The sequence below is a fragment of the Natrix helvetica genome (genome assembly GCF_964273705.1).
Source record: "Natrix helvetica genome assembly, chromosome: 1".
In the NCBI taxonomy this organism is placed as follows: domain Eukaryota; kingdom Metazoa; phylum Chordata; class Lepidosauria; order Squamata; family Natricidae; genus Natrix; species Natrix helvetica.
In genome coordinates this window covers 276,059,106-276,078,451 of record NC_138548.1, presented here as the reverse complement: position 1 = coordinate 276,078,451, position 19,346 = coordinate 276,059,106, and the positions used below count along the sequence as shown (strand labels likewise).

At 38.2% G+C, this 19,346-nt stretch overlaps 1 protein-coding gene across 2 annotated transcripts in view; it reads right to left on the bottom strand.

Moving 5' to 3' along the window:
• The window catches only part of AFF4 (ALF transcription elongation factor 4), a 76,699-nt gene that overhangs the window by 14,651 nt on the left and 42,702 nt on the right, over positions 1–19,346 (bottom strand). For both annotated transcript variants that reach the window (XM_081936131.1, XM_081936132.1), the window contains 11 exons: positions 17,460–18,251; positions 16,126–16,170; positions 13,467–13,553; positions 12,232–12,268; positions 11,166–11,214; positions 10,065–10,085; positions 9,398–9,452; positions 7,011–7,048; positions 6,630–6,792; positions 2,580–3,503; positions 568–656 (listed from right to left, as the gene is read on the bottom strand). In XM_081936131.1, coding sequence (XP_081792257.1) covers positions 568–656; positions 2,580–3,503; positions 6,630–6,792; positions 7,011–7,048; positions 9,398–9,452; positions 10,065–10,085; positions 11,166–11,214; positions 12,232–12,268; positions 13,467–13,553; positions 16,126–16,170; positions 17,460–18,251 — 2,300 coding nt within the window. The remainder of the gene's footprint in view (positions 1–567; positions 657–2,579; positions 3,504–6,629; positions 6,793–7,010; positions 7,049–9,397; positions 9,453–10,064; positions 10,086–11,165; positions 11,215–12,231; positions 12,269–13,466; positions 13,554–16,125; positions 16,171–17,459; positions 18,252–19,346) is intronic.

The following is a 19,346-nucleotide window of genomic DNA, read 5'->3' as shown; positions in this document are numbered from 1 at the left end:
CAAAATAGAGGAAAAGAAAAAGAAAAGAAAAATAGCAGAGGCTTAGAAAGCATTTTTTTAAAAAATCCTCCTATAAATCTAATTAAGTAATAATCAATATATAAAGGTGGTACAGGTATTTTTTACATAAATTGATTTTGTTTTAATGTGCTATATTGTAAACTGCCCAAGAGCGTTGACTATTGGGAAGTTCAAAAATAAGAATAAACAAATTAAAAAATAAAATAAAAGGTATAGGAAGTTCCAGAGACATCATAGCAGCTGGAAGCACTTTATTTGAAGTCTCCAAATAAAGTATTCTTTAATCTAGAAAGATGGAGATGCCCAATATTTGGAAGGGTATCTCTTAAAAATGACATCCCAAAGATTTAAAAACTGCAATGGAAATATTAAATGTGTAAGAAAATAAACTTGGCATCAGTGCTTGTTCAAATAATACAATACAACTGAATTTTTAAAAAGAAATGATTTCCCTGATCCCTAGATGAAACGAAAACAAGAAACTGAATACCTAAGAATGTGCTTAACACCATGTACTTGTGTACTGTAGCTTAGAAAGTTACTCACTCTCTATTACTAGAAGTCTTGTGTGCTGAAGAAGGTTTTTCTTCCACTTTCGTTTTCTTGCTTTCAGTGCCTCTGCTGTCTTCTGGGTTCTATGACAGGACATTTGAGAGATAATAACCAAGACAAAGTTTAATAATCTCAACTACACTGATTTTTATAAATCATCACAATTCTCAAAGAAGCCAGTGACGTTAGGATGGTATGAGTGTGGAATGGGATAACTTGCCATAGTAATTTGTCACAGCCAACTCACTGCTGCCAATTCGCCATGGCCAATTCACCATGGAACAACTCACCATGGCCAACTTGCTGCAGGACAACTCAACAATTCTATTTAATTATTTAAAATAATCATATTTCATATTCCTATTTCATTTTGTCCCTCTTTTGGCATTACTTTTTAATTATTCTATTCCACCATTTCTTGATATTAGTGTAACTCTTGTCCCGTGGCGAGTTGGCCTTGATGAGTTGTGTCACAGCAATTTGGTTGCAGTGAGATGGCCATGGCAAGTTAGCCGCAGCGAGTTGGCCATGGCTGTGGCAAGTTCTCCTAGACCCTGATGAGTGATAACAATCTTGGCAAAACAGCTGTCTAAATAGTTGTGTAGCTGGGCCAGACTAAGGAAGCAAAACTTCCTCAGATTTCAAGAACGTAATTGTAATGCTCCCCGAGAATAAATATAAATTTTTAGAAATCATATTAAGATATTTCCCAGTCTTATTTAAGGCAAAATGTCTTTGAAAACTATGAGTGTTTCCTCCCATATTTCTCCCCATTTGGGCCAAGTTGCCTTTTATGAAGCTGTCAACAACTTAGTCATTGCTATTTCTTCCATTTTTTACCAGCCTACCACCCATAATTCCTTACAACTGTTACAAATAATATTCCTCACATCTCCTCAGTAGATAACATACATGGATGATACATTGATGATCTATGATGCCATAGTACAAGAAATACTGCTTAATTTGATGAATGTAAACAAATGTGACACCTTACTTTTTATTGACCACAGACTGTCAAAACGGCTACAATTCTTGCTATGATGACAACAGCATTTTCTAAAAATGGAAATTTCTAGTCCTATTTACTTGACTATTTCCAAAAATACATAGGAATATTTTTGTTATTAAGCTATTAAGTTAGTAGGGCTGTGCAGTGCTTTGGCTTCAAAAGGGAAAAAGTGCAGTAAGAGATGCTCCTGTGGCATTTGTGAGGAACCCATTAAAGCAGCTGCATCTTTTCCCTGGCCTTTGCAGCCATTACATGCAGCCCAGTATGATTCAAAAGACCTTTTCCAATCAAAGCCAAAACAGTACTGTGACCATTAATAATGTATTAAATCGGAACTACAAACATTAAGAATATCTTCTCTTTAAAATGAAATAAGAATTATACAGCGATATAACTATGCACATATATGATTATATAATAAAACAAAGTCAGTTTAAAAATAAACCTTGCAGGAATGTCAAGCTGCATGGCGGACAGGAAAAAAGAATAACTTACCTATCTATCCTAAACCACCTAGTGATTTATGTACTATTGCTAAACATTTTAAAAAAATATTTTCAATATTCTTGAAGTTTAATAAAATTAATGCAATTATTTTTAATAGTGAAACATAATTGCCCACATTTATTAATGTGGTTATAGACCCTATGTCCATAAAGGACTATACCGTAATCTAGTATTGCATTCCACTTATACCTATATATCTATATCTAAACAGGGCTTTAAGACCTTTGCGTCAAGCTTGTAATCAATACTGTAAAGAACAGTACTTATTTGTGAACACTTAACATTTATTTATTAGATTTGTACATCATTTTTAGGAACTCCAGGCACAGGACTCTCTCCTCCTATTTTCCTCCACAACAACCCTGTGAGTTATGTTAGGCGGAGATCACACAAAATAACCTCTGGATGAAGGCCACCAACTTTAAAAACTACTTTATTAAATGTTCAGTTCTGATCACAAGTTTGGAGCTTCATGCTGGAAACTGACCTGACATATTTTATGCTTTTTTCTGCCCTTGCTGGAACTTTTGTCAGAAGTCGTTTTCTGGGGTTCTCTTGGATGTTTCTCACACACATTTTTCCTCTCTGATTTGGAGAGGTCTGTCTCTTTGTAAGGCTTCCCTGGTATTCTGGTTAGGAGGCTCAAATCAATCTTCACAATAAGGGGATATCTTTCATCAGGATCACTGAGCGGTGAAAGGAGTTCCTTCTCTTCCATAGGAGAGAACATTCGTTGCCGTAAAAAACTGTCATCCTCCTCTATGGAGGGTTTAACAGGAGTCCTATTGCTGTCCGAATATTTGGGGGTTTGCGATGAAGGAGGAAGGCTCTCATTCTCGTCAGAATCAGAGGAGGAGGTATCTGTTTCAATGAATTCCTTAGATTTCTGGGCGGGTTTGTTTGCCACCTTGCATTTCTTCTTCTCTGTGATAGGCCGAGGGGACGGTTTAGGCTCCTTTTTTATATTTGGTTTTCTGGAGCCTTTTGTGGCTGCTTTGTGTCTGTTAGAAGGTATGTTTGTTGCCATGTCCAGAGGGGTTTCACTTTCTATCTTCAGGCCTCCTCTGGGCTCTTCTACTGATGGCTTCTCAGCTTTTTTGGGCTGTTTCTTGCCTACAGTCCTCCTTTGGATCGCATTATCGCTTTGAGCAGGTGACTTCTGTCGACCACGATTGCTCTCCGATCCTTTCTGGCTACCTTTTGAATCTCTCCCAGGCGTGGAGGATATGGAATCCTTTGATCCACTTTGGTCTGCATATCCTCCCCCTGTGCTCTGATCTCTCCCCTCTTTTTTGTAACCTTGGGTTGATGGGATGTTACTGTCAACGGAAGAAGCTGGCGATACTTTGTGTGGGTTCACCTTGTTTAGCCAGTTGTCAAGCTGCCACTTATTTGTTGGAGGTGGCTCAGGCTAAAGAAAGAAAAGAGGAAAACCCAAATGACAAAATTCTGCATGAATACAGCCTGAGAAAAACAGGGATTATTTTGCTCACTTCTCTCCTATGGCCCAAAGGCTGTGACCGCATCCAGATTTGAAAAGAGAACCATCTAGAAAGAGAGGAGGGCTGCCATAGCTTGCTAGATTTCTCAACCAAGAGAACTGCATCAGAATGACAGAATTCAGCTCACAATTCACACCATCCACCTGGAAGGAAGCACTGCTCTTTTCAAACAAGCAGATTCAGTGTTACCCAAAATGGCTGATACAATAATAAAGGACACAAATCAGTAGCACAATCCTTTCTGCTAAGAGAGTTATTCCTAGGGGCTCAGCTAGCACAGTACAGAAGCCTCATTGTGCAATTCAGATATCTGGTTTCTTGACAGCATAAATCATTGACTACAGGTAGTCCTCGACTTACAACCACAATTGAGCCCAGCATTTCTGTTGCTAAGCGAGACAAATGTTGTGAGTTTTGCCCCATTTTACAACTTTTCTTTCCATCGCTGTTATGTGAATCGCTGCAGTTGCTAAGTTAGCAACACAGTTTTAAGTACATTTGGTTTCTCCATTGACTGCTTGTGAGGTGGTCACAAAAGGGGATCACATGACCCTGGGACACTTTGCCGAGCATCTGGATTTTGATCACGTGACAATGGGGATGTTGCAACGGTTGTTAAGTGTGAAAAACAGTCATAAGTCACTTTTTTCAGTGCCAGTGCAACTTTAAACGGTCAATAAATGAACTGTTATAAGTTGAGGACTACCTGTATTTGTTGTTTACTGTTTTAACATTTGATTTGTTACTTATAATACATTTTCAAAAATATAACATTTTCAGCAGCTTGGATATACCATATAACAGTTAGCACATTTTAAACAAATAAGCAAGCTGGAAGGCAATCATTTTGAAGAATGGAAAAGGAAAAACATTTTACTTTCCTTCATTTTGAAATATCCCCATACTATAATTCTACAAAGATGACATTTTAAAATCATTTAAAATCATTTTTAAATCATCAAGTTATGTGCACATGCATTTTAACCCACTCTCCATGCAGAGGATAGACTGTTGCTTGATCAAATCAATGCCATCCATATTCCACCACCTTATTTCCTTCTTTATAGCTATCAATGTGACATTTTGGTGGTATGTAACTTATGACCACAATTGGAATAGAATTTCCACTGCTAAACAACATGCTTAAGTGAGTCACGCCTGATTTTATGACCTTTTCTGCCACGTTTGTTAAACGAATCACTGCAGTTGTGAAGTGAATCACATGGCTGTTAAACAAATCAGGTGTCCTCATTGACTTTCCTTGTCAGAACCCAACTGGGAAAGTCACAAATGGTGATCACATGACCCCAAGATGCTGCAATTGTCATAAATACATGCCAGTTGCCAAGCACCCAAATTTTGAACACATGACCATGGAAATGTGATGGTCTCAAGTGCAGTCATAAGTCACATTTTTCAGAGCTGTTGTAACTTTAAACAAATTATTTAAGTGAAGGACTTATATTAAGTGTAGAGTTAATTAATTCACAAAAAGAATTCCTGCCTTTGGTGTTTGGGGATTCCATTTCCTTGGAACAAGAAGAGTTCCTCTAGCTTTCTCAACATACAAATGTTAATTTACAGTGTGTAAGATTTGACATTCTTCATGATCCATACGCTGGATCATGGAGAAACCTAGGGAGTTCCAGAAAAACATCTACTACTGCTTTGTTGACTATGCTAAAGCCTTTGATTATGCGGATCACAACAAATTGTGGCAGGTTCTTAAAGAGATGGGGGTACCAGACCATCTTATTTGTCTCTTGACAAAAGCAGGTCAAGAAGCAACAGTGAGAACTAGACATGGAACCACTGTTTGGTTCAAAATTGGGAAAGGAGTCCGCCAAGGATGTATTCTGTTGCCCTGCCTATTTAACTTAAATGCAGAACACATCATGAGAAAGGTGGGGATTGATGAATCAAAAGTTGGAATTAAGATTGAAAGGAGAAATATCAACAACCTCAGATATGCCGATAATACCACTCTAATGGCAGAAAGTGAAGAGGAACTAAAGAGCCTCTTGATGCGGGTGAAGGAGGAGAGTACAAATGTTGGCTTGAAACTCAACATTAAGAAAACTAAGAACATGGCATCCGGCCCTCTCAATTCCTGGCAAATAGATGGGAAAGAAATGGAGATAATGACAGATTTTATTTTGCTGGGCTCCAAACTCACCACAGATGGGGACTGCAGCCAAGAAATTAAAAGACGCTTGCTGCTGGGGAGGAAAGCTGTGGCAAATCTAGACCGCATATGAAAAAGCAGAGCAACACCCTGCCAACCAAAGTGAGTACAGTCAAGGCTATGGCTTTCCCAGTTGCAATGTATGGCTATGAAGGTTGGACCATAAGAAAGGCTGAGCGCCAAAGAATTAAGACCTTTGAACTCTGCTGCTGGAGAAGACTCCTGCGAGTTCCTTGGACTGCAAGGCAATCAAACGGTCAGTCCTAGAGGAGATCAACCCTGACTGCTCTTTAGAAGGTCAGATCCTGAAGATGAAACTTTGGCCACCTAATGAGAAGGAAGGACTCACTGGAGAAGGGCCTAATGATGGGAACGATTGAAGGCAAAAGAAGAAGGCGACGACAGAGAATGAGGTGACTGGATGGAGTCACCAAAGTAGTAGGCGTGAGCTTAAATGGACTCCAGAGGATGGCAGAGGACAGGAAGGCCTGGAGGAACGTTGTCCATGGGGTCTTGATGGGTTGGACATGACTTCACAACTAACAACAAAGTTTTGGCAACATTTAAAAGGTAATCAGAACAATTTGAACACATTTACTTCTGCAAATTTTGGAAATCCTGAGAGTAAATAGAAATCACCAGTAGCTTTTTGGTTTCAAGCTAAGCAGGCATCAGATTATGTATGCTGTTAGAAAGTTTTTATTGTAAACAGATTATTTGTATAAACTAATTAATTGATTCCACAAAGCTGTAACACAGAGTTATTGCTGTTTATTAAAGTACCTGAGGGCAGTTAATGTCATGGTTGCCAGCCATAACACTATTTGAAAGGCAGAGGAAAAAAACGTACCTCAGGAGATGCACTTTGAGAAGGCTCATTTGCCTCACTATCGCTGGAACTACTTTCACTTTCTGAGTCTGAACCCGAACTGCTTTCAGACCCACTATGGCTGCTTGAGTCATCCCTAGAATTATCTGCTCCTTCACTTGCATGCTGGGAAGGCTCAGAATTACTAGGAGAAAAAGGGAATAAAGAACAAAGGCTGAGAGGTTTTAAAATCTTGAAATCTTATTCACAGGATGAAGAGCCAAACAACCAAACAACCATGGAAAGGGCTGCATTTGCAGGTAAAATTATTTCAAACCTAATTCTCAAAAGTAGATTATATGCGACTACCATGCATATTACTTTAATGTAACTGCATACTGCCAGACACTGTTATCTACATACCTTCCGGGTGTGCCTCTTGGTACTGTCTTATCAAAATCCTGTAAGTAAAGAAAAAGAAATGCAGATTAGCGCTGATTAAAATTATGGTAATAATAGCTTTGTTAGTGTTTTACGACATGGATAAAGATGGATTATTTGTATAAATGAAAACTAAGAAAAACAATATGAAATTAGATTATCAATTCATAGTTTAAATACTACCACACACTTTGTGTACATTTATATATCAGCTTTTCTTCCTGTGTCTGGTACCTGAAGTAAATACACTTATGAGTACAATCCCAGTGTTGCTTTTTTGACAGTTTTACTTGAAATGAAGTAAATGACAGAAAACAGAGTAATGTTTCCAGTTGAGTTAATTTATCTGCCATGAAACCTCCCACTGACTTTATTTTCTTAACACTTGATTAAACATTTTCTCCAGGCTTTTTATAATGGCCACTGTGATATTTTTTCACTAGTGATATAGTTTATTACATTTTTGTGTCCTGTCGGGTCTGTGCAATGCTTTTGATTCTGTTAGAAAGAGGTCCTTTGGAAATCACAGGGGTAGGAACACAACTCCTATTTGGGACCGACTAAAGCAGAGACACCTGTTAATATGATTGGGCAGGAAGTCTCCTTACAGCAAATCAGTCTTTCTGGATAAAGACAAAGCTGCTTTAATGCATTGGACAGGGATTGAATTGATGCTCCCATGCTCACTGAAGCACCTTTCCAACAGAACCTAAAGCACTGCACAGCCTTACTATTTCAAATTTATTCCTGAATTCAAGAAAGATAGATCTTTAATAAATGCTTTAATCGGTATAGGTCTGTGATGGTGAACCTATGGCACGTGTGCCAGAAGTGGCACGCAGAGCCATCTCTGCTGGCACACGCGCCATCTCCCCAGTTTAGATCTCTGTGGTGTTTCTTTCATGAGCTTCTGTTTCCCTGCAAACAACAAAATAGAAGCTCATGAAAGAAAAAGATATTACCTCTTGCCACGCTGCCAGTGTTGGGATGCCCCGCCTCCCACTGGCCAGCTGGTCTTTGGGTCTCTGCTGAGCATGTCTGTGCATGAACGCATGCACGTGTTTGCACGCGCACACCTTTCAGTTTGGGCCTGCATGCATGCGCAGTTTGGACACACAGTGGATAAAAGGTTCGCATCATGGGTATAGATAGTCTTCGATTTACAACTACAATTGAGTCTAAAATTTCTGTTGCTAAGCAAGTCAGTTGTTAATTGAGTTTTATCCCATGTTATGACTTTTCTTGGCACAGTTGTTAAGCGAATCACCACAGTTTTTAAGTTAGTAACATGATTGCTAAGTGAATCAGACTTCTCCATTGATTTTGCTTGTCAGAGGTTGCAAAAGATCACATGATCTTGGTTCATTACAACCAAATATGGGCGTTGCCAAACGTCTGAATTTTGATCACGTGTCCATGGGGATGCTGCAGTAACCATAAGTGTGAACAATGGTCGTAAGTTGCTTTTTTTCATTGTGTTGTAACTTCAATTGGTTGCTAAATGAACTGTTGTAAATTTAGGACTACCTGTACTGGGCAACTTTCTTTAGCTAGAGATGTAGTTTACAGTACAGGTAGCCTTCGGGCATTGTTTTAACAATGGTTCAAAGTTACAATAGTGGTAAAGAAAGTGACTTATGAACTGTCCTCAGTTACAACTGACACACCACCCTTGTGATCATGTGATCACAATTTGGGTGCTTGGCAACTGGTTCACATATGCTGTATGACACTTGAAACATCCTGTAGTCATGTGGACATGACTTGTGACCTTCCCCTAGCTTGCAGCATCCCGGAGTCCTGGAATTGTCATTTGCGACCTTCTGAGAGAGCTTCTGACAAGCAAAGTCAATGGGATAACCCGATCTGCTTATCAACCACTCAATTCTCTTTCAAACAGTGGCAAAAGAGTTTGTAAATGGAGCGCAACTCACTTAACAACTGACTTGTTTAGCAATGGAAATTTGGGCTCACTTATGGTTGTACGTCAAGGACTACCTACACTAATGCATTTCACATGTGATTGCCAACAACAACTGAATACCAATACATATGAGCTGTCCAGGACTGCAGTTCCATTTCAAAGATTTGCCATGGCTGGGGAGCCACATGACAGCTTTTCCAACTGAGGCATGAAAGTGAGCCTGACAGCTTCACTATCTTTTAAAAAAAAGGTAATGAAGTTATTATTTAAATAGGTTTTTTCTAGAACAAAGATTTTAATTGTGCTGCAATTTAAAACTGTGTCTTTTTGTCTTTGCCTTGGATTAATTTCATTTTTGTGTTTATATTACGTAAATTTGGTTACATCACAAGGCTCTTCAATTTGGGAATAAAAAGGCAGAACAGAAATTAATAGTAATAATAACCTGTTCAACATCACTGTCTTCACTGCTGCTGAGTTTCAAATCATTTATCAAAACACTGGGGGGGAAGGAGAGAGAGAGAGATGGAAAAAACAATTGTTAAAAATATTATCAGATACCCCATATCATGATACTTTCGATTTTCCTTTATTAGTAAACTGAAATAATACTCCAAGAATGATAGTATGGACTTACAATACTATCAAAGCCCAATATGTATTCTGAAAATGCAAGCATTAATTGTAAAATTTCATACCTCAGAAAACAACATGGTAACTAGCATAAATAAAATCCAAACTATGTCTACATGCTGCAACAGACCACATCTAACCAAAATTTACAAAACAGTCAATAATAAAGCAGGAACAAATTGATCAGAGACTGTAATAACTATTGTTTCAACAATTATAATATAAGTAACTCACATTACTGAGGCTGCACTCGATAGTAAGCTAAAACCTATTTTTAGATTTATAATTTAGAAACTGTTATAACTTTAACTGAATTAAAAGTTATTAGCTCATACTTCATTTTTTCATGCTTTACTCTGAAAATTCAAGTCCTGGGATTTGAATGCTTTACATATAACTAAATCTGAACAAAATATTCGTATTTTTCAAAAAATTAAGACATTACATTAAATGATAAACAATAACAAACATAATCTTACTTGGTCTGGCTTGATTCACATCTGGAATAGAAGCAGAAATTGGGTTAAACATTTTCAAGTTAAAAGACTTCAAAGTAAAGATTAAACTTAGATTGAGTGATATTTTATTTACATTCTACACTTGACTTCTACACATACAGCAGAAAATACACTAAAGGTAAAGAAATGGATTGCAACTGCAGCAGACTGCATATGAGACATATCAGTTTCAAGCTCTTAATAAAAGGCACCAATTACCTGCTTTACTCTCCTATGTGGCATGGATAACCAGAAGCAGCATTTGAGAATGTTTCTAAATAACTTTAGGGATGACCAAGATATGTCTGCCTCTACAAACAAGTAGGCTTTTAGTAGGACTCTGAAACCTACTCACCATATTTATCTGGTAAGGGCTCTTTAAGATGGGGAAAAATGGAATCGTCCCTGCAACTGCATTGCAATACTGTAATACTTTAAACTATAGAAACCCTGGAGAGGAAGTCTGAGATTGCTGTTTAAATGTTGAACCATAAAGTATTCAAACTGTCTGTCCAGTTCTAAGTCTAGAGCAGAAATAGGAAATATCAACTCTATAGTTGTTTGGATTGCCAAACCACTGGGAGGCCTCAACTCCAAAATGTCCTTGATTGTACATACAAATGCAGAGCAAGATGAGGAGTAAGAGCAAGGAGATATCGAGCGTCCTAAAAGGCAATTCAATAAGGCTACTACTAGGGTCAGTAAAGGTGGACCTGGATAGTACTTAATTCATAGACTCCCAGCAAACATCAGGGCAATAGGCTGGCCTTGAAATCAAAAACATCCTATTGCAAACATTTCCATATTGTTGCCAAGTAAACTGAATATGCATCGAGCCTTACACAATTTTACAATAAATAAAAGTTTATTAATTAAATAAAATAAAAATTATGGAAACCTAGGTCTAGAGTCATTTCCTGTTCTCCAGCACAGACTCAATTTCTGTTCTTTAGGACAGGAAGTGAATTATTTAGAAATAAGTATACCTTGGTGTAGTAAACGCAGATATCTTGAAACGGTATTTATATAAATATGACCATTGCTAATTATTTTATATTCACTCAAAATTATAGCCATACTTACGACTTAGACTGGTGGCCATTAGATGTTTTCAGTGAAGGATTGTATCTTTCTGAAAAGGAGAATGTAATGGCTTAAAAGTGAACTCTGAAAACATGTGCACTAACCAAATTATACACTTTACAGACTGTAATGGCCCAGATTGACATTGCAAGATTGGACAAGTTTATTATTTCTGAAAAAACTTAGAAAATGGATGGTCTACTTATTTTAGACCATGGAATGCGAGTGCTACTTCTGGGAGAACAAAGGGACACTTTTGTATAAAATGTGCAACAACCATCACTTGTTCAGGATTTCAATGTAAGCAAAATACAGTACATTCAAGCTCACTATATTAGCAAAATGTTAGATATAGAGTAAAGATGGCATGTAGGGGAACCTGGTAAGGAATAAAGAAAGAAGGCAAGATGTTTGCGAGCCCTGACACTCAATTGCACACTATATACATGAAGTAGATCAGGCATCAAAGTTATAGAAGAATAGTCTGATATTTCAAATTGCATGCAGCTATACTAGTTAGAATTCTAGTTATAATTAATTTTGACAACAATCGTTTTTAAAAGAAATTTGTTTTAAAATTGGAATCACTTCAATGTCAGAAAATAAAAGAACAGGAAAATTACCTCACAAAGGTCTGGCACAGACGTTGCCTGCTGTCCCAATTAGAAAAGCAAGTAAAGGCAGCTCTGCTGGTGCTCATTTTTGTTATTTGTGGATATTATAGGATTCATGAATCACTTCTATAGCTTCAAATATATATCAGATTCAAAATATATCATAAAAAATCCTCAAATTTAGCTATAGAGCAAATGTAAGGAAATGCAAAATTAATCATGACATGCCAAATGTTCTAACCTTATGTCCTATTAAACAAGCAAGTGTATAACCATAATTGGAAGAATGCATGAGCAACGTGATTCAGTTCTTTCCTCTGCTGAAAGTCCCACTAGTTCAGTATTAAATGTTTATTTATATTTTTTAAAAAGCATTCTAAAGGAAATCTGAATGGAAAACATCAAAATTAGACAAAGGAATAATTCAATAGAGAGATTAAGCATGTACTTACTTTGATCCCCAGAGCCAAAATTAGATTGCTGAGTTTCCTGTATAAAACAGAAAAATTTCTGTTATTAACAGTACATATTAAGAGGAAAAGCTTAAGCTACCAAATATCATGCAGCTTTTACATTTGCCAGTCCATTGTGTAATTTAAGTGATCATAAATGCAAAGTTCGTATATGGAAAAAGTACAGGTAATCCTCAATTTACAATAGCACTTAGGACCAGAACTACTGATGCTAAACCCAATCCTTGCAGTCTAGATTGCCATTATTAACCAAAGCCCAAGGTTGTTAGGCAAGGCTTCCCACAACCAAATGCAGTGGGAAAGTTGACAGGAAGTTGCAAGTCCCAGACCAGCAAGCAGGTAAGTGGCTGCTGGCAGGTGGGGGTACGATGCACAAGGGTATGCATGAGAGGCCTGGCATGGATCAGGATGGGTGTATAAGAGCTACATCATGAGTTGTGGAGGATGTGCAGGAATACATGTTGGGGAGTTTTTTATGTGGATGGGGAGTGTGCAGTTTGGGGATGGTATATGAGGATTCAATAAAAGTCAGGAAAAATGCACAAGTGGCCAACATGAGCACAAAAGGACTAGGGGAGAGTACACTGGTGGGGAAGACTCACCCTAGTGAAGTGTGACCTTCCCTGCTGGCTTCCTCATAGACTTTCTGAGGAAGCCAGCAGGGAAGGTTGCAAATGGCAATCAGATGATTGCAGAGTGCTGCAACTGCTCAAATGTGTGAACCAATTGTCAAGTCTATTAGATTCTCTGATTCTTCCCAGTGCAACAATGATTTCTTAACGGATTGTCAGTTTTGGATATTTTTTCATTAGAATAAACTGTCACCAAACAGTACATGTTTGTTAGAAATCTAGCACTGCACCATTTACACTGGATTGTCTACAGTACTAATAAGATCGTTTGAAGGCAATGAAGTGCCATCTCAGAAAACAGCACAACTCAAGCTTCCAGGCAGGATTTCAGTTATGAATAATTGATATGATTTAATGTGTAGAATATATTAAAAAGATGTTTAACTACAGGTGAAAAAAGTGCAAAATGACTTTAACATCAAAACAATTACACAAGAAAGAGAAGTTGCAAGGCCAAAAAATAAGCAAAGTGTTGAGTTGAAATACACAGATTCTGAAAATCATTCTTCAGAAAATATTGTTTCCTCATCCCAGGATTATTTGATTTCTAACAACAGCTACTTTATAGCATTATTCAATTACCTTTGTTGGAAATGGAAACTTTGAAGGTTCAGTTTTGCAAGGTGTGTGTATTGCAGTAAGTGGCGGTGGCCAAATATGGGTCATCTCCTGTTGTGAACAGAAACCCAAAACATTAGAAAAATTCCAAAAAAATACTGAAACATTCTCTTTCAATGCAATATAATTTAACTATATATCTACAGAATATCATCAGTGTCACTCAATCATGTTCTAGACACAGGCTGGCTGGGAATTTCTGGGAGATGAAGTCCACATGTCGTAAATTTGCAAAGGTTGAAAACCACTGTTCTAGATTCATCTTAATCTCTTTCCCACTAATAATCACCCAACTTCCCTTTCACTTCTCAACCCCCCAACTACAGAGCTATAAGTGGAGTTGAACCTATTCTGGGCATTTAAAAATAGAGTAACTAAAATACTGAATGGAAAGTATAATTGGAAATTTTAATCACTTGGGTCGGTTTACCAATTGATTCCAATTTTTGTCATCTGAGTCAATGAAGATCTCTAGCTACTGGATTTATTGCATAAATAAATTTGAGGCCGAATTGATAAGATGGAGATACTGTGGATTGCTATTTCCGTGTTTGAAAAATAGGTACAGCTCATTAACCGGCCTGGCTGTTAATTTTATCCAATTTTTAAAATGTTAGTGTTATATTAATTCGGTTTGTTTCTTGGATTGTTTCTAATTTTCTTTTAAGTTTTGTAATATGTGTTTTTTAATGCTGTACGCCGCCCTGAGTCCTTTGGGAGAAGGGCGGCATATAAATCCAATAAAATAAACAAAACAATTAAACAAACAACCTTCTAGACAGGGCTACATTCTTATCATGAAATAAGTTATTAAATGTCTATGCTGTTTAATTCCCCACAACTCTGAGCAGCACACAACAGCAAAGAAAGAAATTACTATAAAGCCAATAAAACTTAAAGGTAAATAATGGCAAAGACAAGTAAAGGGAGAGAATTCTTCTGCGAGAATTCACTAAAGGCTCAAGTGGCTTCAGGACAGCAGAATGCATTTAATACATTTCAGCTGGTTTCCAAGTGTTTCGGGAATGATCTGACAATGACAATCGAGTTCAGTTTTCTTACTGGGTTTCTATTTGTTACTGTCCCTTGATGATGACCTCAAAACCTAAATGCAGAATGCAGCAGCTACAACTGGTACAGTTAGATGAAATCAACATAACATTTTATTTAAAGACTAAACCACCTGTCTATTCTCAACTATTTCAAGATGCCTATGTTTGCCTTTAAATCCTTAACAAGCTTGGCAAACAGGTACACAAAAGATCACTTCTTCCTATATCAGTGATGGCGAACCTATGGCACGCGTGCCACAAGTGGCATGCGGGGCCATTTGTCAGGGCACGCGAGGCGCTGCCCTGTTAGCTGGCCAGCGCGCATGCGCACGCTGGCCAACTGAGTTCACCTTTTTAAAAGCTATTTTTCGCCTTCCCCAGGCTCCAGAGGCTTTATAGGAGCCTGGGGAGGGCGAAAAGAGCCTCCCCCCCCCCCGGAGACTTCAGGGACCATCCAGAGGCTTCCCTGAAGCCTTCGGAACGCTTAAAACCACCTTCCGAGAAACCGAAAGTGACTTCCGGTTTGCTCAGAGGGTGGTTTTAAGCGCTCCGAAGGCGTCAGGGAAGCCTCCGGACGGTCCCTGAAGCCTTAGGAACGTTTAAAACGACCCTCAGAGCAACCCGGAAGTCACTTCCGGTTTGCTCGGAGGTTGGTTTTAAGCGTTCCGAAGGCGTCAGGGAAGCCTCCGGACGGTCTCTGAAGCCTCCGGGGGGCCTCCGGGGGGGCGGGGGAGGCTCTTTTCGCCCTCCCCAGGCTCCTATAAATCCTCTGGAGCCTGGGGAGCGTGAAAAAAGCATGTAAAAATGGGGGGGTCGCGCATTGTGCGCATGCGCACTGGGGGGGTCGTGCGTTGCATTATGGGTGTGGCACGCCCGCACACAACCCCCCTGCTCTCCCCCCACTTGTGGCATGTGAGCCAAAAAAGGTTCGCCATCGCTGTCCTATATCAATACTAAGATCTTTAGGGGCAACTTTTCACTGGATAAAATTGTGTGTGTGCGCGCGTGTGCCTATATGTGAAGGGGTCATTCACAATGGCACCCATTCTTTGAATATTTTAGTTGCAAGAACTTGCCTGGCACATTACTACTTGGCACTATTCAAAACACAATTTACTCAGTAATTTTAAAATAATCAAGCATTCTGTTAATTGCCTTTGAGGTATTTTAATGAAGATTGCGTTTGCCTTGTATTTTTTTTTTCAATTGGAATAAGTATTTTTAGGTATAACTTAATGGCGCTAAAATACCAGTGGGTTCATAAATGATAATATGAATTCTAGTCATAAGAACACTGAAGACATACAGTGGTACTGTTTCTTTACCAGCTGTCAAAATGCTCACTGAGGATCTAGAACTGACCTTTTCAAGATAAAGAATTAACATCATTAATATCTGTTCCAGCAAAATGTTCCTTGCAAATTTTGCTCTCTACTTTTACCTTAATATAGAAATATGCTTTTCTTTCATAATTTTTAAAATTATACTTGAAATTTAAAATAACGTTTAAGTAGTTTTTAATTAATTAAGCAAGTAAACAATAATAGCCAATGTAAAAACGTATAACTTACTTTTAGAATCTCATCCACACTATTCATATCACCAGATGCTGAAGCCTATAAATCAATATTGAAAATTTAACTGAACTACATATCAACACGTTAACATCTCCAAAACTTACAGCACTATCTAAAATGTCTAATGTTTTCACACAGTACAGAGTCTTTGACTTACAACCATTGGTTTATTGACCGTTCGACATTACAACAGCACTGAAAAAAAAGTCACTTATGGCTCTGCTCCTCGCATTTATGACTGTCACTGCATCCCCACAGTCATGTGATTAAGGGCATGTATTTATAATGGTTGCAGTTTTGGGCTCCTTTGATCAGCATTTGGCACCTTCCCAACTGGATTCCAAAAAGCAAGGACAATGGGGGAAACCAGATTCACTTCACAATCACATGATTCACTTAACAACTGCAGTGATTCGCTTAACCACTGTAGGGAAAAGGTCATAAAACTAGGCACAACTGATTTAACAACTGCTGGTCCCAACTGTAATCATAAGTCAAGGACTACTTATATAGAAATATTGTTTCTGTGGGTTAAAATTGATATAAGTTTTACAAAGCAATCGGGTCTTCAATTCAATTAGGTACTTTCATCTAATAACTGTGATGCTCCCTGCCCCTCCCCACCTGGCAAATCATTAGAAATCTCACTAAAATTCACAATGGGCTGAATAAAGCCCACAGAAATCTACAGCTGTTTGCCAAACTATAATTCTTAATAAAAAGTAATAGTCAAAGTATGTGAGTGAAGAGTTCTCATGTCATCCCTGTCAGTGTTTTTATTTTAAATATAGAAGGTAGATGCGGAATTTGGATCTGCTTCAGTAGTTTGGATTCAAACTCAGAGAACATGAGTTGAATTTAATTATTAATTTAGCATTAAGACACTAGTCAGCTGGTAGTACCTAGCAGTATTTTTGTTATGTTGATAGTTGGTTCCGATAATTCAAAATGCAAACAGCTAATTTTGGCAATCTCGTTATATTAAATGAGCTTATTTAATATATTACGAGATTGCCAAAATTATCTGTTTGCATTTCAAATTATCGGAACCAAATATCAACACAACAAAAAACACAGCTATGTACTACCAGCTAACTAGTGTCTTAATGCTAAATTAATAATAGCATGCAGAACTGAAAATCAAAATTAATGTTTTAACAGCGATGTATTTCTTTTACTTTTTATTTCGTCTATTTAATGGACTTTATATGAAAACGTGCATGCTATATATTCTTGGTAACTTTCTTAATGCTAATTTATATTTACAAAACATCAGACATAATCATGGTTCTGACTACTATAACCATCATTTTAAAAAGACAACTTACATCAAGTGGTTGAGAAGGAATTTTCAGCTTTGTTAGATGTACTTTGCTACTAGGTTTCAGTTCATTCATATTGTTGCTATGAGTCTGGCTACTGTAGTGTTCAGAAGGTAACTTTGGTTCCATTGATTCCTGACCATCCATAGGTCTTACATAGGCAGTAGGCTTCTGCAACATTGTACTTGACTTTGACATAAGCGAAGGAGGAAACGACTGGCTACCACTAGAAAAAGACGGTACACGGGAAGGTGAGTCCCAATTGGCATCTGAGTCTCGTGGAGATTTGGATCGCTGATGTTCTTTACCGTGATGGTCATTTCCATGAGACCTGGAATGGCTGGGGTTCAGAGAAGAAACAACAGATGTTTTTCCAGGACTGGAAGAATGGGATTTTGAATGTTCTGATCCATGCTGGGTTTTTTTGCGGCTACTGCTGCTTCCACCACTGCTATATGAGTCACGATCATGCCTTTGTCCGCTATTGCTAGTGCTGTTGCCACTATTGCGTTGACTACTATGTCCACCCTGTAAACCTGAGGACCGTTTCTGTGACTGGGAAGAAGTGCTAGGCGCTGGGCCTACAGGTGTCCATTTGCTGCTCTGATGAGAGCCAGTATTGTGTCTCTGATCACCAAAGAAACTTTGGTTTGATTTGTCATCTGTTGCTGATGGACCGGTTGGTTTGGGAATTCTAACAAGTTTCTGGAGAGACTGGTCACCTATAAGATCCGTCATTTCATCATAGTTTCCAAGCATGCTTTGGATACGGCTAGACAATTTATCTTCTTTGCTGGTCTGTGCGAAGAATGAATGAAATGAATAAAAAAGATACATAATGTTACGGTATTAAGATTTATATGTAATCATATAAATTTTATATCACATGAATTATTAAATGGTAATACACATTTGGAAATTATCCATATAATCTTTTTCAGCAGCCATCTGAAGCATCTGATATTTAAAGCACAGCTATTTGAAAAGCAATCCAACTCCCCAGAAAAATAATACATAATTATTACCCAGAAATATCACTAAAACGCCTTTGATTTTTACATTATACTTATTGTCTGAAAAAGCTGGATTCGTACCAGGTGTGCCATGTCTAGTGAAACACAAATGGCGGTAGAGATTGCAAAGTCTTTATTCTGCGCAGAAAAAGGACACAGGCATCACTCTGTAGGTCTGTGCAAAAGCCACTCCATCAATAGTAGTTTTTATAGTTATTTCTTTAAAAGCTCACCTTACCTCCATTCCTTTTAAGTCATCTTATCCATGTTAACCTGTGTTCAGCCAATATTACTTGGCTAGCATAATCAACATTATCTAGCAGCAATCAGCACTTCTGTCCCTAATTTCCAGTGACAATTAGCACATTATACCCAGTGGTGGGATTCAAAATGTTTTACTAAGGGTTCTGTGGGCGTGGCTTGGTGGGCGGGCTGTGGCTTGGTGGGCGTGGCGGGGAAGAATACTGTAAAATCTCCATACCCACCCCACTCCAGGGAAGGTTATTGCAAAATCCCCACTTGCTCCCAATCAGCTGGGACTTGGGAGGCAGAGAATAGATGGGGGCAGGGGCAGTCAGAGGTGGTATTTGCCAATTCTCCAAACTACTCAAAATATCCGCTACCGGTTCTCCAGAACTGGTTAGAACCTGCTGAATACCACCTCTGATTATATCATAATTAGTATATTGCCCCCTAGTTCATCTTTTCCTAAGACATTGGCTAGTCCTATGATATGTTTGGGGTTTCATTTGAACAAGCATTCTCAATTATTTTTGCTTTTGCAAGCATTCTTGACCATTCTAGCAGATTACTAAGCATCAAGGCCTATATGCATCTGAATTTTAGCTTCTTAATATAAAGGTATTAGGGGAGGGTCCTT